The sequence below is a fragment of the Cyprinodon tularosa genome, unplaced genomic scaffold (genome assembly GCF_016077235.1).
Source record: "Cyprinodon tularosa strain WSP-4 unplaced genomic scaffold, ASM1607723v1 ctg1274, whole genome shotgun sequence".
In the NCBI taxonomy this organism is placed as follows: domain Eukaryota; kingdom Metazoa; phylum Chordata; class Actinopteri; order Cyprinodontiformes; family Cyprinodontidae; genus Cyprinodon; species Cyprinodon tularosa.
The window spans coordinates 49,384-77,058 of record NW_024038086.1 but is presented as its reverse complement, the minus strand read 5'-3'; the positions used below and the strand labels follow the sequence as shown (position 1 = coordinate 77,058).

Here is a 27,675-nt window from a genome sequence, read left to right as displayed (position 1 = left end):
GTTGAGTAGAGAACTTTATTTTTTAGTCATTGTTTTTTTTTACTTTTTTTTTGTCTAGTCCATTTTTTTATTAATTAGATTTTCTAAAGGAGAGAAGAAGGGCAAAGGGGCAGATTTTTACTACTAGATAGAGTTAAAAAAAAATGTTTTGCTAAAAGTCCCCTCACGTCCTCGCCTCCCTCCTCGGTCACACTGGGTTCTTAGTTCTATACGTCAGTCCGTCTCCGGTTTGCGTTGTCCTAAATACAAAACCTCACAAGGCTTAAAAACATTTCTGGAAGAGAAAAAGGTCTGCTGCTGTTTTCCTTCCATCTGTTCCTGATTCTCTCACTGGTCTGCCCAGCAAGGTACATGATGTCCAAGAAAACAAATACAAAAGGTTAGAAGGTGGAGGGAAGAGCTCAGCAGCAGCAGGAGGACGCTGCTGCTGTCCTCTCATCACCACTAATAAAACCGTCCCTTTAGTCTGGGGCCGAGGGTCTCACTGATGAACGCCACAGCAGAAGAGAAAGGTGCTGTGAGGATTTGAGTCTTCTCTCCTCTGTGATTCTGTCAGTTTGCAGTTGCTCTGTGCCGGACTACACGTCCAGCAGGAAGGAGCATGGGAGTTCAGGAAGTCATAGAGGATGGGTTTAGTTTCCAGGTGGATGGAAGGTGGCAGGATGTGTCTGTACCTGCATCGCTGTGGAGGAGAAGAACGGAGACTCTAAACATTTATCTCTGGTTTACTTTCCTAAGCAGCTCATCAGTAATGTTGACTGTAATAATAGGAACATTATTTATAGACTTCACATAGTTCCTAAAATGTTATTATCTTTATGTGTACATGGAGAAGATAGATCAGGTGGTTGCTTCACCAGGGAGAGAGCTGGTTTGTAAATACTATAAAATCTGAAAAAGCAGGAACATTTAAAGCAGGAACAAAAACAGATAATGCAACAGCTTAGAGAGCTTCACCAAAGTCTTTTTTATCTATTCTGTGTTGGAGGTTGTGACTGGCTGCCGAACGTCTGCTTACAAAATAAAACACAACGAAAACGCATCAGGAAAAAAAAAAAAGAAAAATAGCCAACTGCAGAAGAGGCTCCTTTGGGATCCTTGTTACAATAGGTAGCACAATTTAATTGTTCAACTGCATGCTATAAACTTAATATAACTATTTTTTGGGAAAAAACGATTTATTTTGCTCTAATTGAAATGTCAGATTTTTTGTTTTAATGCTTAGAAACATACAGTAGAACTTCATTATTGTTATTATACAGTAAATTCCTATGAGGTTACAAACAACTAATCCCTGGAGTAGATGCTCTTGTAAGGTTTTACACAAATACTAATCATCTCTATTTTACCTTCCAAGCTAAAGGTTTAACTGAAATGGACCCTTAGCTCTTTTGTGTTTTTATGTTGGTGTTTTGAGGGATGAAGCAGATCTATTGATAGAAAAGTGTTAAAGGAAAATTCCGGTTTTTAACACTTTTAGCATTTCACCATTCACCATTTCACCATTTTCTGTAGTGTCCAGGATGCATTCGAATGATCGACACCAAAATTTTGACAATTGGTCCCGTCTCTGCTTTTTGGCTCATGCAGAATCCCCCCCTGGCTGCTTCAGAATGGCTTCCATAGTGAATGTCCGATAATGTCCTTAAAACAACCTTAAACGTTCTTTTTTTAAAATATGCTACTCACCGGGTCGTCAGCGCTGTTCAATGACGTTCCAAAAAAAGTTTCGTGAAGAAAAACCGTTCCTGTCTTGTTTTATTTAGCATTTTGTAAATCTCAGAACTATTTTTTCCGATACATCACAACCGCTTATAAACTTCCGCTTCCCGTTCGAATCTGAAGCGTTGCACACTCCAGACCACTAGTTGGCGACAATGTCTCTATATACTCCTCCTCAGTATATTCCGGTTCAAAACGGTATCCTCTACTGTCAAACTCAAAGTCCAATATGTCCTCCTCAAGAATCCACCTTTCGAATTCCATTTTCAGAGTTTTTTAAAGTGTTTAACAGAGACGTTAGCACCTCGACGTCGGAGTACACAGAGTGAAGCGAAAAGACTACAACTGTGTAAACAGGCCCCATTTCCGTGTCCGGTGGCGGAGGGATATTGACTATTCCAACAGAACTCAATGGGATTTACAAAATGCTAAATAAAACACTACAGGAACGATTTTTCTTTACGAAACTTTTTTTGGAACGTCATTGAACAGCGCTGACGACCCGGTGAGTAGCATATTTTAAAAAAAGAACGTTTAAGGTTGTTTTAAGGACATTATCGGACATTCACTATGGAAGCCATTCTGAAGCAGCCAGGGGGGGATTCTGCATGAGCCAAATAGCAGAGACAGGACCAATTGTAAAAATTTTGGTGTCGATCATTCGATTTCATCCTGGACACTACAGAAAATGGGCTAAAAGTGTTAAAAACCGGAATTCTCCTTTAAATAGATCAATTGTTTAAATCAAAAACACACAACAACTTAAGTCTCCTTATGAAATAAATTGGACCAATTTCATCTACAGAAGTAAAACTTAATTGTTTAGAACTTGGTGTTGGACACTGATGCATCACAGCCAGGAAAAAATAAATAAAAAGAATAAGTTTGCATTAAGGAAATAAGACTAACTTAACTCAGCCCTAAAGTCATTTTCATAAAGGAATAATATCTGAGATTCTGAGTCCTCAGCTTGTTTATACAATCATTAGAAAGACTAACTGGGTTCTGTTTATCAAGCTTCAACTGTTTTGTCTTTAAAAATATAGAAATAGTCTTCTAAGTGTGTTTGAACGACGGCTCCTACCTTGTGGGGGTCCTATGTAAAAGTGCTGGTGTGGTCCTTGCTGTGGTCCATGTTGTGGGTGCTGGGGCACCCCACCTGGACCCTGCTGAGGAGTCTGCAACATTACTAACTGGGGCTGACCATGGCCGCCTGAGTGGTGAGGACCAGGCATCGCTCCTTGAACATGGGCCTGATGAGGATCAAATAAAAGTTTAGATCAGAACATCTCCAGTTAAAATGCTCAGTGCCTCAAATCCAACAAAAAAAGAAGAAGCTGTTGAAAGTAGAAACATGTTGCCCTACCTGTGTCAGCTGCCCCAGAGTTTGGTAAGCTGGTGGGAGGCCCTGATGGCTGTGGATGCTGTAGCCTGGAATGGAGTAGGAGCCCTGTGGGGATGTGTGACCTGGAGCCATGTTGGGTGGTGTGGGAGCCGACAGCGGAGTTGGGTGGTACAAGGCCTGAGGCTGTGGGCCTGACTGGGCGTTCTGCGAAGACAAAGATTTGTTGAAGAAAGAAAAACTGCATAGTAAGGCAAACTTCAGCATCACAGTCGGTTCTTCCTCCTTATGAAATGGGACGCATTTATGTTGAAGGTATGAAGTTAAATGTATCAAATCAGATGGCTGGGTCATTTCTTTTCACGTTCATGTGGGTATTACTGTATTTTTGGACTAACACCACAATCCAATGTAAAGTTCCAACATTTTTTAGGTCAAAACTCCAAACTTCAAACCCTAAACTTTACTGCAATTTACAGCAGTTCTTTTAAGCAAAGGCTGGAGAAAAGAAGGAGAAATGACACTGAAAGAGAAGAAAAAAAGATGGGAAAATGGAAGACAAATGAGATATTAAAACAACAAGGAAGTAGGAAGGAAAATGCTGCTTTAAAGAATAATTTGTTCGGTAATCACAGGTATCAGTTTGTTTTTCATTGTTGTTTTTAATAGAATCGATGGTAAAAGTGGAAAATTTAAAGGAAAAATGTGAATTCACATTACAGCCAGGTAGTACCAGCATCATACCTGTCCAGGGCTGGGTGCCGCATGCTGAGGTGGGGGCTGGTTGCCCGTCGGGGTACTGGAAGGCTGCGGCTGATGTACTGCACCAGAGTGATGGGAGAACGACTGTGGAGCTGCACAGGAAACCAAACCATGATGTCAGAGTAACCAACCATCTTGCGTTCAGGTGTTGTGACTTTAAAATCCAACATCACTCACCGTAGATGCCCTGCTGTGGCCCCTGAGGCCCGTCTCCCTGTGCAGAGAACTGAGGTCCTCCAGGGGGACCGAGGGCTTGGGGATGGGGACCACTACCTTGACCTATCATCCTTGCTCCGCCCTGCAGCATGGAGTACATAGGCTGCGAAGCGGGGAAAAGAAAATGTAACCTCAAATAGTCTGGTAATCAATAAAAAGCCCGAATAACTGAGGGGAATAAAAGCTGTACCTGTCCAGGGTAGGGCGTCATGGCCTGGATGACCTGCTGCTGGCTGTACTGCTGTGGGTTGTACTGCAGGTAGGACTGAGGGTAAGGGGACGCCACCAAAGGAGCTCCAGCTGCTGATGCAGCAGCCTGCAGCATCTGTGACGCCTCAGGCCGCGAAGGCACTGGAGAGGGAACAATGTTGAAATGAGAGATTAACCTGACAGAAAGTCAACAACAAGAAAATCTGACAATTTGCAGATTTTTAAATTAAAAGTTGGACATGAAAAACAACAACAACAAAAAAAAACCTGTCAGGTGAGAAAATGAAACAGATTGGGAATAGATAAAAAGCAGACCTTTACCTTTGCCCCTGGGGTATTTTCCTTGGTTAACTGTCGACATTGTGTATTGATACATTGGTTGAGCCTGAAAGAGAAAAACATTTCAACAAGAACAGAAATGCTGCCAATCTTACCATTAAACTTAAAAGGACGTTCTATAGTAAATGGTCTCTTTAAATAAACTCTAATTGGGTTTAATCATTCATAAAAGTACCAAATGTAATACATTGAAGTGCTTCTAGTTTAGGCTTTGTCCACATACCTGAACAGGGTGGATCTGAGAGACGTAGGAGAGGTAGGGAGTATTGTAGATGGCACCCTGCCCTCCGGGGTGCTGCAGGACCACCGGGCTCGGAGGAGTTGGACGGGGAGGGGTTGGTGCAGTGTTGGGTTTTGCCTGCATGACAACCAATGTTCAGATAAACAACTTTTACATTTAAAATATGTCCAACAAGCTATTAACTTTTAGACTAATTCAGTTTAGAAAAATAAAAAAGATGGTAAAGAAAATAAATCCAAGTAAATCCTGAGGGATTAAAGGGGAGCTATTTATTGTAATGTTTCTACTTCTTCCAGTAGAATATGGATAAAGTTTCTAAAAACCCAAATTAAAAGACTGATAAAATCATGTGCAGAATCAAAACTATCTGCTTAAAAGTGTGGATCTTTCCTTTTCTGCCAGAAAAGGCTCCAATATGTTGAGCCGTATACGTCAGCAAACCACTGAGAATGTGCTGTAGAATCTGCTAGCAATTTGTTAGCTTTTAGTCCTGAAAGTTGGATATGATTGGTTTTGTCTAGCACATGTCACATATGCGCCATGGGACCGAGATCTGGTTGATTGAGTACAAGCCAACAGCTCGATCATTGTTTTCCTCTTCAGCACATAAGGTTGCTCCACATGAACAGCAGGACCCAATGCCTCCCCGCTGAACACTGCCAAAACAGTCGCACAGCCTTTTTACCCGTCATGGTGCATCATGATGCCATGTGTCCCTTGATTCAATAGATCAGGTGAAATTGTTCCATTAAGCTATGGCTCAAATTCTGACGTTAATCTTTGTTTTTTTCCAGAGTCTTAAGGACCCACACTAGTCTATGAAGCCCATATGCAACAAACTGATATACTGTTTATTCTTACAAGTTTCAATTAGAACCAGGATGAACTTGTGTAGTAATCGAAGGTGATGTTGAACAAAACCAGCTAGTTTTTGCCCCCTGTGTGCAAAAAGGGTTTGTTGATAATTGCCCTGTTGTCTCTTTATCCCGGTTCCTTACTTAGACCAGTTTCTATTTTACTTAACAAGTTGACCAAAGCAGACCTGGACCGAACGTCATCGCTCTGATTTATTGGTAGAAAAAAATTCCCTTTGTTGTTCTTTACTTAAAGCAAATGAAATACCAACAACAGCAACTAATTTTGTCTCTAATAAATGATTGGTAGAATGGAAAAACTTGCTTACCACAGGCACTGGATTTTTGATTGGGTTAAATTCTTTAGCATTTGGATTTAAAGTTGATTTCTTCACTTGGCTGAGAGAAAAAAAAAATTGCAGTTATTAACTATGAAAATGTAGGGAAAAATGACAAAATTTTTTGATTTTTACTTGCTGAAACTCACTCTGCCACACCATCGGGGTGCTCTGCGGACTCAGACCTGACGTCCTCTGCTCCTGGGGTCCTGGCTGGCTGAGGAGTTGCTGGTGATTGCCGGTCTGGAATGGGAGCTGTGGCAGAAGCAGCAGCACCCAGTGGATTTGCAACGTCCTTGGTGGGCTCTTCGGAGAGAGCCGTTGAATGCTGAGGTTTGGAAGGACTGGGAGCTGGAGGCTGAAGTTTGGGCTCTGAGGGGGCGTCTGATGGAGACTGAGCTGCACCTGATTGGGTCGCCTCACCAACAGCAGGAGGCGTTGCTGCTGCTGGAGAGCTAGGAGAGCTGGAACCGGCTCCACTAGGCTGAAGCTGGAAAACAGTCAGCAGTTAATAAAAAAAGTTAAAATCTGACTTTAATTATTTAGCGTGTTAACAGGAACTCACTTGTTGACTTTAATTTGTATGGTGCTTAGTTAAGCATTTGATTTTTTTCTTTAACCGACAACCCGCAAGTCAACTTTTCCTAAACCTATTTAATCAAAATGTAGATTCAAAGTGCAATAATTATCAAAACATTTTCATATTACAGGAAAACCAAATATAATCATGAAATCTGGATAACTGGGTTTGGGGGATAAGACTCAAACTGCCAAACAACAATGAGAAAGGAGTCATTAATCACGGTCCACACAACCAGCAAAAGTAGGGCTGTAGTTCATTCAGTTTGATGTGGTTAAAAAGAAATCTAATATAAATACTGCATATGTGATAAATTAGTCACTCTACTTCTAGCAACTAACTAAAAACAGCTACAAATAAGCAGCTAAATAATAAAAAGGCATTTTAGAATTTTCTATTGATGCTGACACCTGCGGCAAAGCACATAACTGCAGCACTTTATGGCTCATTCTCATATTTGACTTTTTTCTTTTTTTATTTAGACGTGTAATTGCTGTTAGTGTCTGGGTTGAGATGGATGCTGGTCACTTCTGAGTATCCACAAAATCCTTGTTGAATAATATAATGTTTCAATTGTTTGCTGGGTCAGACCCATTTAACATGGACGCGCTTCCTAACCCAAAGCACATTAAGGGAAAATGGGCCACAACCTGCATCTGCGGTGAACTACTGATCTGCCAGTCTGCTCATCAAACTATGTTTTAGTTCAACGGTCAAATTAGAAAAGGTTATTTTAAAATATATTTTTCAGTAAAAACTTACATGCCTCTTTTGAGATGGACTGATGAGGATTTTTTGGGCTAATGTAGATTTCCAGTTTTCATTTTAATATTTGTTACCATTTCTAATTCAGCTAGGTTAGATTTTACAGTCACAGATAATTTTATTCTACATATTAAGTCACCAAAAATGTTGCAGGTTTTTTTCCCCTTACAACAAAGTCCATTACGCCAAACATGCTGCTGATTTTTTGAAGTCTAAATAATACTTACTTTTCTGCTATACTACCAAGTTATCAATAAATTACCCATAATGATGTTTGCCAATAATCATGAAAGTGGGAGTAATGTTTTAGAGTTACCATTGGTATAAAAAAAATATGAGATTTTTTTCAAATTTATCTACAGGTGAAAAAGAAAAAACGGGCCTCTACAATCTTACCCTGAATTCTTTTCCAAATTTCCGCAGCTCTTCAATTTGTGACCTTTGCTGAACCGAAGGAGCTGAGAAGACAAAATAAATCCGTTATAAAACAGTGTGCAGGTATGATGTTCAGCATGTGAGCCAGGGAAGCCTGAAGCTCACAAACCTTTACTGCTTTTGTTGTCTTCTGTGCTGCCAGGGCTTTCTGCAGAGCGTTCTTTAGCAGCTGCACCAAGGATCTCATTCACTGCAGAGGAAAAACAATTATAAATTAAATCTCCACATAACCTTCTAGATCTTTTTATCCAAGCTGTTTCACAGACAGAGAAAAAAAAACAAAAAAACAGGAAGTCTATAAATCAAATGCAAGACCAAATTATGACGTCCAAAGTTATTATTGCAAATTTCTCAGACAGAACCAAGCAGAGTGACAGTTGGATGGGTGACGTTACCATCTACAGGGAAGAGAGGGGCTGGGCCTGACGTCTTCTGAGCAGGCAGGGAGACGGACGAAGTGTCCAAATAAGGCGTGTCCTGGGAAGAGCCTGATTTAGGAGAACGAGTGGCTGCAAGGACAAAACATTATTAAAACCAACAGCAAAGTCAAAAAACTAAGTTCTGTTTATTTGATTACTAATTGGTACCTGTGGACTGAGGATGTGCGTTTGGAGCACGGTTTGTCCGACTTGATTGTGGAGGTCTTTGGGCTTTAGGAGACGTTCTAGAAGAAACTGAGGCAACACAATCAAATTTAGCCACTTAAACCAGCGATTGGGATCCAATCAATGCTTCAGTTCTTACCTCCATTCACAGGCCTGCCAGCGTCAGACAGAGAGACTGGGAGCGAGTGGGAATGAGGAACAGCATGTCCATGAGGGGCAGGGGGGCTGGATGGAGAGGTGGCAGTAGAAGCAGAGGCTGGGGTGGCTGCCGTTCCACCAGGAGAGGCAGGCGTGTACGGACTCGCAGGACCAGAACCTGGGCTTGGACTGCCCTGTGAATGGTGAGTGGTGTAGACGCCACCTCGATTCGACAGAGGACTGCTTCTCTCTGAAGAAGAGACTCCTGGTTGGGGTCCGGCAGCAGAGGGGAGCGGGGGTCTCGGTGAGGATGAGGAGGAAGAATTTTGCCTGTAGCCTCCGCCGAGTCGACTGTGGGGCAGAGGCCCACCAGGACCTCTCTCGGCTCTTTCTCGGTTCATTTCTCTCTGACGTTGAGGTAGTGGAATGTACTTTCCCTCTCTGAGAAACAAGAAGGCCATCAAAAATATTTAATAGGTAAGAAATTCTGTACAAGGTAATGCAGCATTTTGGCCCAAACCAGAATATTTGGGTTTACTTAGTTCATTTATATCTTCATCAAAATGTATTATTGATCCGATCATAATGATTCTTGCGAACAGGTAAATCAACTTCAAGAATCAGAGACTCCTACATCTCTAATAACCGCTGGGCTATAAATGATGAGAATGTTTGTTTTGTAGCTGTGGAAGAGGAAGAACTAAATTCATCTTAAATTCTATGTAATGCAGCAAAATTGATCAGTTTAATGTTTAACCTTGTGCTGCATCAGCACATTTTCTTTCCTGTGGGATTAATGCCACGAGGCTCCATTTTCATATTGCTTGCCCTGCATATGCACAGAGGTATATGGGGAGGGCTTTCTGCTCCTTTAGGAGGGGGTTGGGGTGTTAGATTTCCAGATCATATCCCTCGCAATGTTAAGAAAAAAATAGAGTTGGGAAATAAAACTTCAATATAAACAAACTTTCATTCAATTGTTTCGTTTTCTGTCATTCTAAAAAAACTTTTGCCAAAAGTCAAATCGTTGAGATCATTTGCATGAAACAACCACAATCTGCGGTTACAAAAATCATCCAACTGATATGTGGATATAATATCCCACATTCATCTTTACGGTATACCTATTATACATATTTATAATCGGTTACAGCCCCTGTTAAAGCACAACTTTTTTTAAAGTTAAAATGATACTTGACATGTAAATGTTTGCAATTGAAATGAAAAAAAAAAAAAAGAAATTAATGTTTTCAGCCTTTGTATTCAATTATTAAATTCAATGTCATTATCATGACACTCAAATATTCATATGTGTCCCAAATATTATTCAGCTTTTATTCACTTTGACCTCACGTGTTTAACCCTTTTTTTGTTTTTTGTAATAATGTGGTCATCTTATCTACATTTAGATATTATTTGTGAGGGAAACATTTTGAAGTAGTTTACAGACACCTATACACTACAACCATACATGTGCTGAATATTTGGGAGTCCATCCAACCTGCTGCCTGCTCCAGGACTGTCTCTGCCTTTCTCACTCCCTCTGTCGCGGGGGCTCTCCCGACCCTTCTCACGATCGTTGCCATCCCGCAATACAGAGCTGAACTTCTCCTCCTCGCTCTTGCCCTCGTCGTTTTCGAGGCCGACGCGATGGCGATACTGGGGGCTCGATTCGATTTCGCTCGCAAGGCGAGCAGCGCGGGCCTCTCTTTGCCGATAAACCTCAGAGTTGCCTCTCTCTAAGGGAACACTGTGTGGACATGGAAATAACAGAATGTAAATCAATGGACTGTTTATAAATACCCATCAACAACTAATAGTTACTGTAAGCTGAAATGAGTTGAAACACTTAGAATAAAGGGTTACTGTAAAAATAGTGCTGAGAGAGGGGTTCTGAAATGAAATTATTTAATTTAAAGAGTTTATTTGGCATTTATTTGTGAGTTACAATTTAACTTACGTATACATGGAGAGACTGGAATCATATGTAGATGTGACTCCATATTTTACTTCATTGTAGCGGAACATCTCATTGGCATCCCAGCCGTTAGACTGCAGAAAAAAATCCAAGCAATCGACAAAATAAAGCAACAAATACAGGCAGCAGTAAAATAATCCATATGTAATGGTATTTGGTCAGAGAGCATGAATTCCTACTTCATGACAAGTGCTATAAAAGACCGACTTACTGCATCATTTTCGAGATCATAACTTTCCCCGTTGCTGTCTCCTCCCTCCCATTTCTGTAAAACCTTCTCCTTATGTTCTCCATTAATGCGGCTGGAGCTGATGGCTGTGTCTGTGAAGCTATCTGAAAGTCAAAACGCATCATGAAGTCACTTTAACTTAGCCAAACAAAATACACATTTTCTTTAGGACCCCTGACTGATCTGCTCTTGGATCAACGTTTTTAACCTCCTTTTAACCATATTCAAAGATCCTACACAAGCTGGAAACTTTTCCAGTGTTCTCAGTCCCTTTAAACTATCCTCTAAACTATGATTACTAAAGTGAACAAATATTCTGGAAGATGTTTACAGAATAGTTAAAGTTGCTAGTTTTTAGCAAATTGGACCCAATTAGAATGTCATCAAAGTTCATGTATATGTAACAGCAGTATTTTCTGTCTGGAACTGATGAGGGTTTGAGAGAAAATTAAATCTGTTATTATAGCAATTAACCGTTTGTACCTCTGGTAGCATAGTTGAGGTCAACGTCTCTGCAGATCATTGTAACCAGATCTGATGGGCTGAAGATCATGGTGTCTGTAATGTCCTCCCTACGTGGGGGAGCAGATGTTGACCCCTCTTCCTCACCACGTTTGTGTACAGCATCCACAGCCAACTCACACTAAGAAACAGAAGCAGAGATCTTAGGACAGATAGGAGATGCTAAAGGCGTTTTAACAAGATAATCCAAGCAGCTTTTATTTTACCATTATCCAATTTATAGCTGCTGGAGGTTTTGAGGCAAAATCTGTGTCTGTGAGGTGAGATTGATGTTCAGGTTCTTACCCGAGAACTGAGGGTCTTAAATATGCCTTCGAACGAGCTGCCATTCTTCACCTTTAACTCACATGTGGACCCCTGAGAAACAAGCATTTTGATTTCAAATTTAATCTTGTACTAAATTAATATATTTTGAACACATGTGAATCTATAGAACAGCTTCTTGTTTAAATAAAAAAAAACAAACAAAAAAAACAAAACAACAATGACTAACTTAATACAAGAGCAACCCACTTAAAAATATATATCAAACTGCCTTCTGGCAGCTGTTTAAACCCGTTGACACATAAGAGTATGCTTGATTGAGCAATATTCCCTATTATAACAAAGCTAAACATTAATCAGTCATATCTCAGTATAACATCAGTATTTGCCTAAGAGTCAACAGACATGTTTTATTACTGCCAAGATTCCAAAAGGTTTCTGAGTGTTATAACATTTAGGTTAGTGATACAACAGTAATCTTGCTTTGGCTGCATAGTACAAGCAGCTCAATATCAGAAACCCACAACATTAGAGGATGAACATGTAGAAACTTTAGGAAAAGAATAAAAGCTGTTTAATACACACACAAAAATATTTAGTTTAATTTTGGTGTACAATGAAGCACAAACTGTTTTATCTTTAAGTGTAGCACCATGCCATGTAGTCGTCTCCGTTTTTATCATCTATTAACATGAAGTAAAAAGATGTCACTACCAAAGGTTTGGAGGAAAGATATTAAAAGTTTTTCACTATTTTATTCAATCTTTCTTAAATAAAATTCATCAAATTGTTAGAATCATTGTTATTGTGGACACACACTAGAGACCAGTTCAGTTTTTTTTTTTATTGTGCAGCTTCCTCGTCTTTAATAGCTGCACCCCTAGAAAAGCTGCATTACTCATAAGTATGGGAGAGAACTTCTCCAAGTGTCATTTAACACACTTTAAAGTATTTTGTTAGGTAGTGGAATAAACAGGCAGAGCTCAGATGTTTTTATTTTTATTCAGTTCTAATTTTAGTTGCATTTATCACTGTCCAACCCTAACCTGGAAATATGTTGTAAAAACAGGTAGGTTTTGTTACACTGTTGACGTTTACGCCTCCAACGGAGGCAAAAATCCAAATGACTGACTCACCACTACAGCTGTTAGGAAGTGAAGCATTCTAGCATTGTTGTATACACCCTCAAACACCTGCACACACAAGAAAAAATAATCAATACATAATAAGCAAAAACAAATCAATTGGCATTGACTGAATTTACAGATAGACAGACAGACAGATACTTACAGGAGAGGACTGAAATGATGGCTTTGCAGAAGACCTATTCCTGCAAGAAACAAGATTAAAAAGGATTAAAGGAAGCTGAGTTTTTCCATACACCACACCCCCTTTTTTTAATACCTAAATGTAGGAATTTGTCAGAATTAAAGTGCTGATATTAAAAGGTAAACCAAGATACAATATTCATGCTAGTAACACAATTTGAGGAAAACTTATGTTACAGACAATGAAGCTGACTGGTGATCATGTAGCTTCCTGCTCCGGTCCCTTAAAAGCAGCTTTTTGTATGATGGGAAGTTTATTTTTTTCCATTTACATTTAAAAACAACCGATACACAAAGATATGCTATTTATCCGGGCCCTAAAAAAATGAAAATAATTGTATCTTATTCTTAGGCTTTAACCAAAATGTTGATTAAAAAATAAATAAATAAATAAATAAATAAAGTGAATGATTTTCTTTAAAGTAGAATATTTTTGTTGTAGTTTTAAAATTGTAAATATATATTCTAACGAAAAAAGATATATTACTTTTAAAAGGTAATAAGATTATTGACAATTACTCGACATTTGCTCTAAAAATTTAGGAGGCAAAACAATTTGAAAAAAAATAAAAAAGGCTTTGTGTTGATGTTTTAATGATAAGAATAACAGTAGTTATGTTAGAATCAAGAGTCTGACTTCCAGCCAACCGCTTGATTGATGGTCATGTTACCGGCTGTGTCCTTCCCCCATGTTTATTTGCTCTTGTAGGTTCACATTCCAACAGTTTCTATTAAAATGATTAAGTTAACATTCCCCAAATATCATCTGTTATTTTATAGTTAATCAAAATTAAAGCTGTAGATGAGGCGTTTCGCCATCTTTGATTTAGCAAAACAGTGTTTTACTTAATTGAAATGTTTAAAGAAACAAATATTTTTTAAATAATACCTGTATTCCAAAAACCCACCAGTTTGATACTAAAGTCCAAGCCTAATTAGCTTAGGCAAGGTGTGCCTTCTATAAGATTTTCTTTATCTGATCCACTATTTTCACAATCTAACTTTCATTTTCCATTTTTAGAAAAATACTGACTTTCTTTTTCAAGACAGAATAATCTTTGGTATTGTTGTTAAAGGGGAAATAATATATTGGAATAAAACATTACTTTTAGGGAGCAAAAAGAGGCCGTCCACTGAAAATAAACAGATCAACAACTAAAGATCATTGGTTTCATCTTTTGATTTCTTTGTTTTTCTTGGTCAGAAAATAATGACCAAGAGTGTTGTTTGATAAAATCCGTTAGAAGCTTCAAATTAGTAGAGATGTAGCCATCAAATAAAATCCATTTTTGAATCTTTTGAAAGCTTTCTTAAAAGCCATTTAATTTTAAATACATTTTCTTAAGATACAGCTTATTAAACACTGACGTTGACACCATTAAAATAAAGATTCAAATAATTAAAAGAAGTTTAAACACTTAACAGAATAATCAGAATTGATCCAGGTGCAAAGGTGTAGTCAGAATAAAAATAAACAATCAAATTCAAGTGGCTGCCATTAGTTACACAAGGTTACAAAACAAAGACGTAGCTACAAAGACTTTAGCCAACATACATCTAAAAACATGGCTCACATAGGCTATAGTTTTTTTATGTTATTAAAGGCCTTCTTACTACAAAAAATGAAAACAAAAATTACATTTTGAAAGGACAAGTGGCGTTTTCAACATTGACAGGCCAGCTAAACTTTATAGCCTTGATGCTGCTTTGTTTTCACCATCTTGGTCCCACCTCACTGATTTGGCTAGGTAAAAGAAACTGATTTTAATTGGTCAAGACATTCTGCCCATCAATATCAAACTAATCTTATTGGCCAAAACTGAAATTCCAGTACCAAGCCACGCCCCCCTACAAGCAGGGTGCTTTAACCGGTAGGCCTTGCCAGCACGGGACAATCCTCGGTCTGTCCTACTCAGAGAGTCCCCGCCCGCTCACCTTCCAGCCGGTGTCCGGCCGCCGCTGTTGATGCCGCTGACTGGGGAAGACATACCGCCGGGCCCCGGTGTTCCGTTAGTCGCCTTTCTCCCGCCTGAGCCGGATTGCTGCTGGGGTTTCAGCATTGCGAAGCACAAGCCTTAGACAGTACCAAGCTTGAGCTAACTTAATAAAATTGAACTCTCCCGAAAAGAAGCTGGTGTACAGCCAACTATCTTTAGCAATATCACCTGCCTACAACGTGAAGAGCCGGGGTAACCTCAAAAAAAAAAAAAAAAAACACCCCGGCCACTGTAGCAACTCAACACCAGTCGCCTGTGGCCTACCGTGTTGATGTAAACCTTTTAGAAAGTTAAATTAATTCTACCATATATCTGATATAAAAATACCCGTTGATAACTATTGTGTTAACCTTTTGAGTCACGTAAAAAAACAGACACAAATGCTTAAAGAATAACAGCTTTCACGTAATTATTTAGCTGGCTATGTTAGCATTAGCTTTGATCCTCAGGCTCACTTCGGAAGCTTTCCCTCCGGGATTTACTTTCTTCCCTCTGTCCTGTCGCCTCAACTTCGGCTCCGCTGGCTCTTCCGTTACAAACTAAGAGCTCGACGTTACTGTCAGTCGCCTCAGAAGGTTGAATTTTTGTTCAGGTTTCTCGTTGGAAAACCTGCTGCGGTCGGTCAACACCACCTTTCGGTAGGCTCACTTGACTCAATCCGCGCGCGGCTGAGTGGAAACCGGCTGGAAGGGGGAGGGGGCGTTGACGTGCATTTTTCACGTACCGGTAAATGAAAAACTGCTTCAATAATCCACGCGCTTATCCACGCAGGTGTATAGGTAGCTGACCTAAACATTAATTTATCCTAATAAACACGTGGCAAAACCCTCATGTCAAAATCTATTTACAACCTAATAATTAACTTGTTAAGGGGCAGCTCTACAGACGCTCTCTACTTTTAAACTACTAAAGTGAGCCTTTATAACTTTATTTATTTAACTTTCAGAATAAATCTACATAGATTTCAAATAATAATGATCCATGCCAGCTTAGAACTGACACGTGAGCCATAGACACGCATACAAAAAAATAAAATCTGCTTGCGTCTATAAGGCTGATATTACGGTCTTGAGACCCAAACAATATGGCGGCCTCCGTAAAGTGCATTTGTGTAACATAGCTCTAGTTTCCCAATATTCTATAAAACCTTTAATGCTAAAGTCTTAGTTTCTGTTGGAATCACCTGAGAAAATAAGCTTGATAACAAATTTATCCTCTGGTAGGCTAACTGTAAGTACCCTCAGTGTTTGATAATAAACTGTGGATTTTTAAACGACAAAATATAAAAATTGACTATATATTATTGATTATATATATTACTTTATTTTTGTCTGCAATTTTGTATCATTTGCATTTATTTGGTAACATGTCAAGCTTAAACTTTGGATCAACACTTCCACTCTAAAGTGATTGAGAAAAAAGTAAATGCTCTTTTTTTTTGAAGGATTTAGTTATTTATCCAATCTTTTTTGCATAAAAGCATTATGTACATTCCCTACTTTATCTATGGACGCTATTGTAAAAATCAATTCTTATTATTTGAAAAAACAAAGGAATTTTTGTAATGGTTTCCCCATCTAATCAGATAGTCTTTAAACACTATCCTGTTTTGCTTTAGGAGTCCACTTCACCAGCAAAATATTGTACAAAAAAAGCTAAACATAAAAACTGTCTACTCTCAGATCTAATGCAGTTAATGTGCAAAATGTTTTTTTGGAGACATATTTCTTTTTATTGCATTCAAACTTCCAACTCTTTCACAGGTACATGCCTCACATGTTGACAAGGAAGCTATCGCCAGTGCAGAGCATCTGGTTTCTGGTAACCAAGAGGGCCAGTCACATCTCCAGACAGCTATATGATGTCATCGTTGTGGGTGGAGGTCACGCCGGAACAGAGGCGGCGGCTGCAGCAGCCCGGGCTGGCGCGGAGACCCTCCTTGTCACACAGAAAATACAAACAATCGGTGAGGTTTGTTGACGCTGGGTGAACATTGTGACCGGGGCATGGCGAAGCTGATTTTGTTGACCTCCTCACAGGCGCCCTGTCCTGTAATCCATCTCTGGGAGGAGTAGGCAAGGGCCATCTGGTAAAGGAGATAGATGCTCTGGATGGGCTCTGTGGCAGAGCTGGGGACTGGGCAGGGATTCATTTCTCCATCCTGAATCGTAGAAAAGGGCCCGCTGTGTGGGGGCCGAGAGCTCAGCTGGATCGCCAGCGCTACCGGGAGTTCATTCAGGTACGCTACAATCAGGTAAATATTCCTGTTTTAAGATATATTAAAACCTTCAGTGACTATTGGTCCTTCAGGCAGAGCTGCTGTCTACTCCCAGGCTGACGGTGCTGGAGGGCTCAGTGGAGGAGCTTCTGGTGGCGGATCCAAATCCTGAAGAACCTGGGGTCCACAGCGTTACTGGGATACGTTTAGGTATATATCAGATTGTAGCTATTAGAATTAATTTACACACTTTCGTCAGTTTTAAATGATGAATAATGTAGTAAACGTACAAACAATCTTTGGATACACAACTTTGGATCCGTGGAATATTTGCAGCTTCACATAATCACAAGTCTGCATATTTTCATACATTTTATAAAGTGAGAAAATTCAACCTGTTTGAACATGATCTTCTAAATTCATAGTGGACAGTCATATTTGTCATTTAGAAATGTCCTAAATAGAAATGAGAATTGTGCAAATCGATGGCCTGATTCTAACATGAAAAATGGATAATTTGATCATATTAGGTCACCATGCTTTTTTTATTCCTTCCTATGTCAGCCAATAGCAGCCATCCGATCTCTGCCTCGTCTGTGATCCTCACCACGGGTACTTTTTTGTCCGGCTCACTCTTCATGGGCCAAACCACATCCCCTGGAGGCCGGATCGGAGATGCTCCGTCAAGTTCTGGTCTGTCCCAAATGCTGAGGGAGAGGCTGCGTCTGAGGGTTGGAAGGCTAAGGACCGGAACCCCACCCAGAATTTTAAAGGATTCAGTGGACCTCTCCCTGGCCAAGCTTCAACCGCCCGACAGCAACCCGACACCGTTTAGCTTCATGAATACTCACACACGCTGCAAGGTCAAATCTATAAGACGTTCTGACTTGGCTGGTCCATCACTAATTCTTCAATCAGCATTAATTAATTTTATAACCCCTGTAAATGCTTTAACTTTCTAGCCTGAAGAGCAGCTTCCTTGCTACCTAACCTACACAACTCCAGGTGTGGAGAGAGTGGTGAGGGAGAGTCTTCATCTAAACTGTCACATACAGCAAGACACCAAAGGTCCCAGGTATCTGCAGATTTTAAGCACCTTGCCAGAAGTATTCTTACTCCTTTTTTCAACACATTTTGCTTAGGATGTCAGAGTATCTCCATATAACTTCCCACCTCCATGTTTTACAGTGAGGACTGTGTTCCTGCTCCAGCAGAGCTAAAAAAAGGACCAAATTTGGTCATTTGCACGCAGTCAATTCCTACAAAGTCCTTCTAATTTAATTATTTAATTAAGCTGTATGGAAGCAGAAATGCATTTAAAAATTGCTGGAAATCAGCCGTACTTTAAGAGGATATCTTATGACTTTACTTTTGCAGAGTTAGGAAGTGACAATTAGTTGTTTGTGTGTCTATATGAGACGAAATGTGGAAAAGTTGAAAGGGTATGAATACTTTCTCAAGCCTGTGTGCAGGGGGATAAAAGTTGTACTGTGTGATCAATGTTTGGGACAGTAATGTGGGTCTTTTCTCTTATAGATACTGCCCCTCCATAGAATCGAAAGTGCTGCGCTTTCCAGGAAGAAGTCATCAGGTGTGGTTGGAGCCCGAGGGGGTGAATTCTGATCTTTTGTACCCACAGGGTCTTTCCATGACCATGCCTCCTGACGTGCAGCTCCGACTTATTAGGGAAATCCCTGCCATGCACCGAGCTGAGATCCACACCCCAGGTGCAATACCTCTTCCAGAGTGTAGAGCTCATCAGTCCCTAATGCTTGTTTTTCTTAGCTTCCATATCTGCTGTTTTGTGCCTCTGCAGGGTATGGTGTGCAGTATGACTATGTGTGTCCCACCCAGCTCAGTCCGGCGCTGCAGGTGAAAAATACTCAGGGACTTTTTCTGGCCGGTCAGATTAACGGGACGACGGGATACGAAGAGGCTGCTGCACAGGTAATTTCCTCAGGCTGTTGATGGATGCAGCTGAGTAAATACAGCAAACCCTCAGAAATGCATTGCCTGGAACTGCTTGGAGTAAATATGAACTAATATAGGCCATCAGATTCATTTAATACCAAATTCTGATAATGTATTACTGCACTTCATTCCAATGACAAAAGCTCCTTAAATATATATTTAGATCACTTGAAATATTTTATTTAAATATAAAGGGGATGCATTGGTATTTAACCCTCTCTATTCTGCTGCCACCTGTATTAGCGCTATAGTCTTCATTATAATTATTAAGTAAATCATGTATTTTACAGTCCTATTATAAATCTGATGAGCATTATTTCTTTTCCAGACTCTTTATTTTAAGTTCTGGTCCCGCTATCATTTATATTCCACTAGAGATAAAAACATGTCATCCCCAAAAAAAACTCTAAAATAAAATCACCAAGAACTACTAATTTAATCAGAGAGTATATTGATTTTTAACCAGTGTAATATACACTTTTACAGGCATTTTTGTTGCAAGACACATTAGAAACAAACTGGACTATTATTAACAGTAAAGAACAATATTCTACTGATCAGAATAACAAGTACGTTCGGTTAAGAATCTAAATAAATGTTGAATAACTTTACATTCACCTTATTAGGCCCCATAAGCCTTTATTTTTTTTCTCCTAAACCCTTTATGGAAAAATCTTTTTCATATCTGAATTTACAGTTAAGTCCATAAATACTCATGGCTCTAGCAGATTTTTGTCAAACTAAATATTCATTTCTGATAGGAAAAGCAGATGGATTCTCTCATTAGATGATCAAAAGAGTAAAAGGTGAATGAATTGTGAAAAAAAAATTATTTACACCCATCTCTAATGGTTTAACTTTCATCTCAATTAGAGCTTTTACATTTTTTTTAATAAATGCTAACCACCAGGTTGGGATTCTGCTTTTGCTATTTAAAAATGTTTATAAATATATATAAAAAAAGCTGATCTATTTAAATTAGTAATTCTAAAATCATCTGCGAGGACTAAAATCAGTTCTGTTTCTTAATAGACAGAAAGCATGTCAGGGATTGATCCTTCAGTGCCACTAACCTCTTTAGTGCTGCAGGATCTTACAGTCAGGTCTGGAGCTGTTAACAGTAAACCATGAGGAAAATCAATCTTTATGTGCACAGGGTTTGTGGGCGGGGCTGAACGCTGCCCGCTGGGCACTGTCTCTGCCTCTGGTTGGGTTGTCTCGAACAGAGAGCTATATCGGCGTGCTAATCGATGACCTGGTGAGCCGAGGAGTTAAAGAGCCTTACCGCATGTTCACCAGCCGGGCTGAATTTCGCACTTCTCTAAGACCAGACAACGCTGACCTCCGCCTCACAATGAAAGGTAGCTCTTATGTCTGATGTGTTGTTTCTGATAAGGTGCTGGGTCTATACTGCCTGCTCTGCTTCGTCTCCATCAGGATATGAGTTAGGATGTGTGTCATCTGTGCGCCACAACGAGGCTGTAAGAGTGAAGAGAGGTCTCCAAGATGCAATATCCTCCCTCCAGGCTCTCACCATGTCCACAACCAGATGGAGGAGGATGTTACCTGGGATTAGTGTGAGTGAGAGCAAGAACAGCTCGCTGAGGTGAGCCCATCAGTTGAACCGCGCCCTAAATGCTTCAGAGAACAAATAATATCCCTGGTTTATGTTTTTTTTTCTTCTTTTTCCAGCGGGATGGACTTGCTGCAGTACAAGGATGTGTCTTTTGAAATGTTGGCCTCTGTCTTTCCCGAGAACCTTTCAGAGTACATGGAGTTCTCAGAGAGACTCAAAATAGAGGGTAAAACCCGATTTCTCGCATTTTACATAAAAAATTCAGAGGGCTATGGGATACCTTAAGATTTTAATTCCCCCAACTTTTATCTGAACTTTTTTTTTTTCTTAATTTATTTTGATAAACTAAGCTGCTGTTTCTTGCTTAAATGTGTGAAGCCTCTTAAATGATCCCGAACTAAAGCCTAACTGTCTGTCTGTCATGCAGCTGTGTACAAGCCTCACTGTGACCAGAGCAAAAGAGAGATAGAGAGAATTCAAAAGGAGGAGAACATGGCTCTGCCACAGAACATCGACTATTTCACTCTACCGGTGTCTCTCTCTCAAGAAGTCAGGGAAATCCTGGACAGGTTTCGACCCAGCACTGTAAGTCTGCAATCAGGACTGAAAATTCCCTTTTGTTTTGTGTATTTATGACATAAAGATGCTAATCTTTTTGCAAACTTTTCCTCTGTCCACCCATAGCTGGGTGCTGCTACCCGTCTGGAAGGCATGACTCCTGCTGCACTCGTCACACTTTTCAACTATGTACAGTTTACAGGAAAAGAGGCGAGGACGACGAACAGGAAGCAAACGGATCATGAGGAGGATCTATGCACCAGAAAAGCATCTTTACCTCAATGAGAGTCATCCAGAAAAAAGGCAAAAAATGCCTTGTTTAAAGACTTTGACCCTTTTATTATTTAAAACAGTGTACTGTTTATAGTATAAAATAGCTGCAAAATAAAACATTTATACATAAATTTCACTATTTGCTACGTCAAAGTTTTTGTTGTGAAGAATGTTAACCCCCCTAACAACAGCATCAAACCCCATGAGACCTTCTGAGCACCGCTGCTGCCTGTAACCACATGGCCATCCAGCTCCACAGCTCCTCTGGTAAAGAAGCCAAATGGAAACCTCCAGTGAGGCTGAGGGACCCCCCTGGGGGGTTCTGGGTAAATTGTGGTTTCCACAAACACAGTTTTAGCCATCAGGGTGAGAGGAGATGATAAAGGAACCTGGAAAATACACACAGATACCGCCAATAACCAAACTGATCTAAAACTAGGTATTTGCCAGTGTTTTTTGAGTAACTTCATGTTTCTGTACCTGAACGTTTTGACAATGGAAGAGAAATTTGGCTCCCAGGATGAAGTTCTGAGGATGTTCAATGAATCCCTGGCGAGCCCAGAGTACCTGGATGAAGAGAGAGTGTGGGATGGTGCAGCCTGAGTCACCTGACTCCTGTAAGAAAGAAGAAAAACAAAGCAGATAAGCCAGACTCACCCAAACGTTCCTGCACTGCATCAAGATTTTACTAACAGCCAAACAGAAAGTTGTGCACAAATCTACTGTGAAAGGAATAAAAAAAAAGAAAAAACATGATTTACTATCTGAAAACCTTTCTCTTCCAGCTTTACCTGTCTAGAGCTTAGAATTTTAGCTTTTTAATTTTCTTGAAAAATATTAAATTAGATTAAACAAAGAGTGCCTGTGAACTATTTTCCTGTCCAGCCACAGATTCCCATTCAATTCAGCTCTGGACTATGACCAGGCCATTTTAACCGATGAATATGCTGCAACCTAAACTATGCAATTCAAATATCGCTGTACGGTCTTATTTTTTATTTGCAACGCTCTATAAATATTCACCATTTATTCTTAAACAGTGATTTGATCCTTTACTCAGGCTCAAGTATACAGGTGCAAAGCATAACTGTGGTGTTGACATGTTTGGTTTAAATCATAGCTGTACCTGTGGATTGATCGGACACTCCTGTGTGATGACTCGTGTCCAGTCTGGCTGGGAGCCTGAGTTCATGGCGATCACATCGGAAGCAGCGGATCCTCGTAGCGTCTCATAAATATGCGATCGGAGCTCAGTACAGTTCTGAGTAGGGGAACTAGATGGAAACACATCGACTATCAGAGAAAACAGAATATCGTAATGCTGTTGGGTTTCATGTTTCTTTACGAGAAATGCTTCGGCTGTAGGGGCAAGTTTGCCCCTTTTCCTGTTCCCACGGTGCCAATTTAGATCTTCCTACTTATGTAATAGCAATGCAATTACAAGGTAGAACTTTGTTTTCTTTCAATTAGTGAAAAAAATTTGAAAAAAACCTGTTCCAATCCAAATATGTATATAAATAACTTAGTTATGCATAATTTCCGAAAACTTTCCAAACCATATACCCAAAGATTAAGATTTGACACCTCCCATTGTTTAGAAGTTGATCAAACAAATTATGTTTAAATTATTTAGACTATATTTATTGCTGTAAGCAAAGACAGAATATGCAGTAGACCAACTTGAATAAGAACCACCTGATATTTGTTAAATGTTCTTGTATATTTAATAAAAAAGTGCAAGAAATGTATTATTAGAAATCCCACAAAGACAATCGTGATACGACAAACTCACCTTAATGTGCAGCCAGTGATTGTGTTGTGTGTAAAGAGGACAGGCAATCGTGTGCTGGGATCTGAGGAACACTCCCCACCCTCTGAAACGCCAAGTGATGTCAACTAATTCACCATCAAGGAAAAGTGACACATTTCTGCTTCAAAGGTTGTGACAGAAATCAAAACTCTGCTCCTGACAGATAGTCGTAACTTTGCCTTTGAGGATACAGTTTGCAGCTCTCCATTAAAACGGCCGATAAGAGCAGATCCCAGTCTGAGTCCAGTAGGGGGCGCTGGTTCTGCCGGAGTTGGTCTGGGTGTGGCAAGCTGTAACAGATTCAGAACAGACATCCCATGTGCTTATGGAGCTTTGTGGTTTTGACTGTGGCCACATTTACCTTTCATTTCATTATCTAATATTTAAATAGTCGCACATATTGTGCTACGGATGGATGGAACTTGGAATCCCCAAGGTTTCTTCTTCCTCCCCTTTGACCTAAAAATGCATTTAATTCTGGAATTCCCTGTTTGTGCATATTAACAATTCTTCATATTCTCGTTGTTTCTCTCTATTCTTTTATGTCTTTCTATGTTTGAAATAAAGCCATTCATTAATTTATTAATTCCTCCAAGGATTGATAAATATTCTGCTGAGCTGGAACCTACCTGATATTGTACAGAGTGCGTCTGGAGCACCAGCTGGTCCAGAACCACGTCGGCCAATTTTATGTTGATTATTCCATTTGTTATCTCCCCTCTAGCCGTGAAATAAACAGTAAACTCTACCTGCAGAAAAAAAAAGCCCAGATGAGTCTGAAGCTCTAACATACACTAAAACAGATTAGTGGGGTTCCTCACATTTTTCACCACATTCATACAGGAGCCGTTTCTATTGACTGGTGCAGGCCAGTCAGAGAGTGGGGTTACTGGGATCTGAAAACAGCACAAGGTTAGCCTTAATAAAAATACAGCCTGAATGCAATCCTTCACCACTGAATCTGTGTGTATATTAATGTCCTTTGAAAATGCAAACTTTTTCTATTTTATGTTCTTAATACCAAGAGCATAAAAACAGTCAGGTATTTCTTTACTGGGGTGAGAAACGTACCAAAAGATCAGATGGAATTGCAGCCGCAGCCGTTGGAACCTGTAACAATAAAAAAAGGTTTTCTCAGCCTTGCTTTGAGTTTACGACCGGCAGGGATGTTTTTAAAGCAGTTTAGTTGAACTGACTGACTTACCTTTATGAGATTCATGTTTGAAAAGTAAGAGCTGGCTCTGAGGTTTGGGTCAGTGGTGCATGAATCAGAGGTCACCATGCGGGTACAAGACAGCGACGAAGATCTCAGAAACTCTGAGGAAGAGGAGGATATAAAGAAGTGGAACAGAGCCTGTCTGAGGTGGATACTTTACAAGGCACCTCTAGGGCCCTTGACATCAAAACTGTACTTTTGTTCAAGAAGCTGAATCCTTCAGATTAGTTTGCAAATATAAAAGCCAAACAATCCTGTGCAAACTCACAGTCATCGGGGGGATGGCAATCACAAAACAGACTTAAATTAAAACCAAAGAACAAGTAACTGAATTTAAGAAATGCAGACATCTTTTACTGGACCTTTTACAATACATTTTCCACAGCAGGAATAACCACCAAACTGGTTAATTATTTTTTTTTCTCCCCAGCTTTTTATTGTCATTACACTGTCACAAGCACAGAGCAACAAAATGAACTCTCTGCATTTAATCCCCTTGGGGAGCAGTGGGCTGCCATTGTGCGGCACCCGGCGCACAGGGTCTTTGCTCAGGGACCCAGAGTGACAGTCTGTGGGACTGGGGCTCAAACTCAGAACCTCAGGATTCCACGCCCTATGCCCAAACCACTAGGCCGCCGCTCCCCATTCTGGAGGCAAAGCCTAAGATAAATTAATGTGTGGGACTAAGTCTAGTTTGGGGAATCCCTGGTTCTATTTGGGACTCCACAATTTAACTTTCTGTGTAGTTTAAACCTACTTGCAGGGTTACGGCTGAAGCAGAAGGCAGATGCGACGCCTGGAGACGGCTGACGGAGCAGCCCTCGAACAGAAGATTTGGAGAAAAACGTCTGGATAACATCATCAACCTAGAAAAGTATTTTAATCAAAAAACAAAACCCCATATTCACTACAAGTAACTCTAAAGTTTAGTGAGTGTGCAATAGGTGTTTACCCTGTAAAAATCTCTGCTGTGTCTTGCAATCGCTTGTCCTGGAGGTGAGAAATCATAGGAATCACCTACTGGTAGGAAGTGAGTCGGAGCAGGAGGAGACCTGGGTGCATCAGCTGCTACAAGGCAGAAACATGAATATGTGAAACAGCAGTTCAACATGTTTAAAGAAAAGATCAACATTCATTATTTACCTTCCACCTGGATACAAAACAAGGTGTCAGTCACTGTGACCTGTGATGAATTCACGTTGGCTCTGAACATCAGCCATTTCTCAATGCAAACTCCGCTCCTGGTTCATAGTAAAGGGTTTTTAAAACAAATTAAAGGAAGTATGTGATATAAAGAGAGAGCGTTGGGAGAAAACGTACACATCTTTTTTCGGACAGCCAGTGAAGACTGTGGTGAGGTTGGCAACATCACAATCAGCTGTGTCGCAGCAGCAACCAAGATCGCAGAAGTCAGGCGTCAGATCACAGAGACAGCCTAAAAAAATACATAACATGAGTCCTACTAAATAAAATCATACGATTTATCAGTATTAATGGTTTGGTCCCTAAATAATATGAATTTTTAGAATGAATTATGAAGACAGAAATGATTATTGCAGGATCACAAAGAGACACAGGGGTTTTATTACCGTAATATTTCTGGCCCAAAATAAAAATACATGAATTTAAATATATAAAGGGACCACAAAATATTATTATTATGCCTTTCTAGAATTTGGAGTGTTGAAAAACTTTTTATCTTATCTAATCTGCACTAGGATAATTCTTTTTGTAAATTATTGAAGATTTTAAGCAATCTAGTACTTGAGTTCAGGTTTGCCTCTGAAACCCATAGAGGCTCCACAAAAAGAAAAAGAACCATTGCATTTTATTTTTCAAAATATCAGCCACCCAAGAAAAGACCAACCACATCCAGAGAGGATGTGCAGAACAACTCATTTATCCAGGATTCATAGAGGAGAAACCACAGGGATGTTCTTCTTTTAATATTACTTTTCTTATTAATTTATCCTTATTTTGGTCCATTGAATATGTTAACTTAATTTCCATCACATTTTCCAAATGAAACATCCAGAGAAGTGCTATCTTGTGTCATGGTGAGTTTTTCTAAAATCTACAGTCTCCTAGAGGATCTGAATTGTTTAGCTGTTTTGTCAATTGTAAGAAAAGCTATTAACATAATGAATGACGCTATTTAATCCTTAGCTTATTACCAAATATTCATACAGAGAGTAGTTTGCATGGGATTCGATTGCACTGGTTCCTGTATCAGTGCCAGTAATCCATTGATGACTTATTAGTTTCCCATTGATTATTTTACTTAAACTGCAGAGAACAATTAATAAACAAAGTTGTGAAATTCTTTACAGTATTTTTAAGATGCAAGTATTTTAGTAGGGCCCATTCTGCTGTACTTCAATTCTCTAAAAATCACCAGATTATAGAAAATGATGTATATTGTGATAACAATGTTCCACATAACTATGGATTACTTGTTGTTATTCAGTAACATTTACTGTGCTATAAAAATCCCACATTTCCCCCATTTTGTTTCAGTTAAATCCTCTGGAAACCTCCAACCTATAGCTGCACCTGTCCTCATCTAACAGGGTTTCCTGTCCAATATATTTCAAAATCTCACCCCACGGTTTGGGGAGAAGTTGGCAGCCATGAGATGATAATCATGTCTAAAATAAAGTAAAATAAAAAATAAGACTTAAAGATCTAGCTTTATAATAAATAAGTTACCCTCAGTAGACACCACGGTCTGTTCGGTGGTAGGAGACCGAGTTTCTGTGACCGCAGTCGGTGTCTCTGACGCGGATAGCTGCGTGGCATCCTCCGGGGTCCCAGTAACACCCGGAGGTGGGGTAGGAGACCCGAAAGAAACCCCATATGTTGGTGTGGAGTTGAGAGAAGAAGTGACCCCTAACTCTGTGGCAGGGAGCGCTAAACGTCCAAACAGGACTAGGAGGACGCAAAGTGAACACAAACAGCTAAAACTCATTTGGCTACCAGATTCATGGCGCGCTGAACGGAATTAGCCGATTCAGTTAGCCGCAAAAAAAACGTTAGCTTCCCGGTTCAATTTTCTCGCGCCGTTGCTGTCACAGACAAGCGCCGTTTCATCACAATTCATGAAATTCCCTCGAAGGAATACCTAGCTACAAGTTAAACAGGCATCTCCAAGCAAGCTTCTTGTTACCAAGGAAATAGCCCGACCGACT

General features: G+C 39.9%; 3 protein-coding genes across 7 annotated transcripts; 1 reads left to right on the top strand and 2 right to left on the bottom strand.

Annotated features, from left to right (window-relative positions):
• Window position 1: 1 nt before the first annotated feature.
• Window positions 2-15,557, bottom strand: atxn2l (ataxin 2-like). Of its 3 annotated transcripts, none has more exons than XM_038276801.1 (24): window positions 15,321-15,557; window positions 14,804-14,913; window positions 12,831-12,870; window positions 12,677-12,733; window positions 11,562-11,633; window positions 11,238-11,397; window positions 10,737-10,858; window positions 10,508-10,599; window positions 10,049-10,297; window positions 8,549-8,988; window positions 8,392-8,478; window positions 8,200-8,313; window positions 7,914-7,994; window positions 7,766-7,827; window positions 6,174-6,514; window positions 6,016-6,085; window positions 4,815-4,949; window positions 4,574-4,637; window positions 4,233-4,393; window positions 4,004-4,145; window positions 3,809-3,918; window positions 3,089-3,271; window positions 2,807-2,975; window positions 2-682 (listed from the first exon to the last, which is right to left on the bottom strand). In XM_038276801.1, the coding sequence occupies exons 2-24, from the start codon at window positions 14,854-14,856 to the stop codon at window positions 633-635; spliced, it is 3,054 nt and encodes a 1,017-aa protein (XP_038132729.1). In that variant the 5' UTR covers window positions 14,857-14,913; window positions 15,321-15,557; the 3' UTR covers window positions 2-632. The 3 variants fall into 3 exon arrangements, with proteins under 3 accessions (XP_038132729.1, XP_038132730.1, XP_038132728.1); XM_038276802.1 differs by having other exon boundaries at window positions 14,804-14,910; XM_038276800.1 differs by having other exon boundaries at window positions 14,804-15,557.
• On the top strand, window positions 14,738-21,597 carry mto1 (mitochondrial tRNA translation optimization 1). 2 transcript variants are annotated; one of them, XM_038276805.1, is made up of 13 exons: window positions 14,738-15,591; window positions 16,629-16,831; window positions 16,905-17,104; window positions 17,176-17,293; window positions 17,648-17,946; window positions 18,046-18,158; window positions 18,620-18,810; window positions 18,900-19,030; window positions 20,211-20,415; window positions 20,492-20,660; window positions 20,747-20,856; window positions 21,058-21,215; window positions 21,315-21,597. In XM_038276805.1, exons 2-13 carry the CDS (start codon window positions 16,633-16,635, stop codon window positions 21,471-21,473), a joined length of 2,052 nt encoding a protein of 683 aa, XP_038132733.1. In that variant the 5' UTR covers window positions 14,738-15,591; window positions 16,629-16,632; the 3' UTR covers window positions 21,474-21,597. The 2 variants fall into 2 exon arrangements, with proteins under 2 accessions (XP_038132733.1, XP_038132732.1); XM_038276804.1 differs by lacking the exon at window positions 14,738-15,591 and adding an exon at window positions 15,695-16,095.
• On the bottom strand, window positions 21,504-27,675 carry LOC119777811 (tectonic-3-like). Of its 2 annotated transcripts, none has more exons than XM_038276806.1 (14): window positions 27,197-27,675; window positions 25,808-25,922; window positions 25,631-25,728; window positions 25,440-25,555; window positions 25,245-25,353; window positions 24,476-24,588; window positions 24,343-24,381; window positions 24,093-24,167; window positions 23,901-24,020; window positions 23,463-23,561; window positions 23,254-23,357; window positions 22,588-22,735; window positions 21,942-22,076; window positions 21,504-21,850 (listed from the first exon to the last, which is right to left on the bottom strand). In XM_038276806.1, the coding sequence occupies exons 1-14, from the start codon at window positions 27,453-27,455 to the stop codon at window positions 21,605-21,607; spliced, it is 1,776 nt and encodes a 591-aa protein (XP_038132734.1). In that variant the 5' UTR covers window positions 27,456-27,675; the 3' UTR covers window positions 21,504-21,604. The 2 variants fall into 2 exon arrangements, with proteins under 2 accessions (XP_038132734.1, XP_038132735.1); XM_038276807.1 differs by having other exon boundaries at window positions 25,440-25,552.

Excerpts from the sequence above, each read along its gene's own strand:
- atxn2l (XM_038276800.1), bottom strand. The coding sequence starts at position 14,928 with ATGCTGAAACCCCAGCAGCAATCCGGCTCAGGCGGGAGAAAGGCGACT. Across the intron at positions 7,828-7,913 it reads AGACAACAAAAGCAGTAAAG|CTCCTTCGGTTCAGCAAAGG; the intron begins GTTTGTGAGCTT and ends TTGTCTTCTCAG. Across the intron at positions 4,950-6,015 it reads TCAAAAATCCAGTGCCTGTG|GCAAAACCCAACACTGCACC; the intron begins GTAAGCAAGTTT and ends GTTGTCATGCAG.
- mto1 (XM_038276805.1), top strand. The coding sequence starts at position 16,633 with ATGCCTCACATGTTGACAAGGAAGCTATCGCCAGTGCAGAGCATCTGG. Across the intron at positions 16,832-16,904 it reads ACAGAAAATACAAACAATCG|GCGCCCTGTCCTGTAATCCA; the intron begins GTGAGGTTTGTT and ends ACCTCCTCACAG. Across the intron at positions 20,661-20,746 it reads AGCAAGAACAGCTCGCTGAG|CGGGATGGACTTGCTGCAGT; the intron begins GTGAGCCCATCA and ends TTCTTTTTCCAG.
- LOC119777811 (XM_038276806.1), bottom strand. The coding sequence starts at position 27,455 with ATGAGTTTTAGCTGTTTGTGTTCACTTTGCGTCCTCCTAGTCCTGTTT. Across the intron at positions 24,382-24,475 it reads CAAACATGAATCTCATAAAG|GTTCCAACGGCTGCGGCTGC; the intron begins GTAAGTCAGTCA and ends TTATTGTTACAG. Across the intron at positions 24,021-24,092 it reads GTATGAATGTGGTGAAAAAT|GTAGAGTTTACTGTTTATTT; the intron begins GTGAGGAACCCC and ends TTTTTTCTGCAG.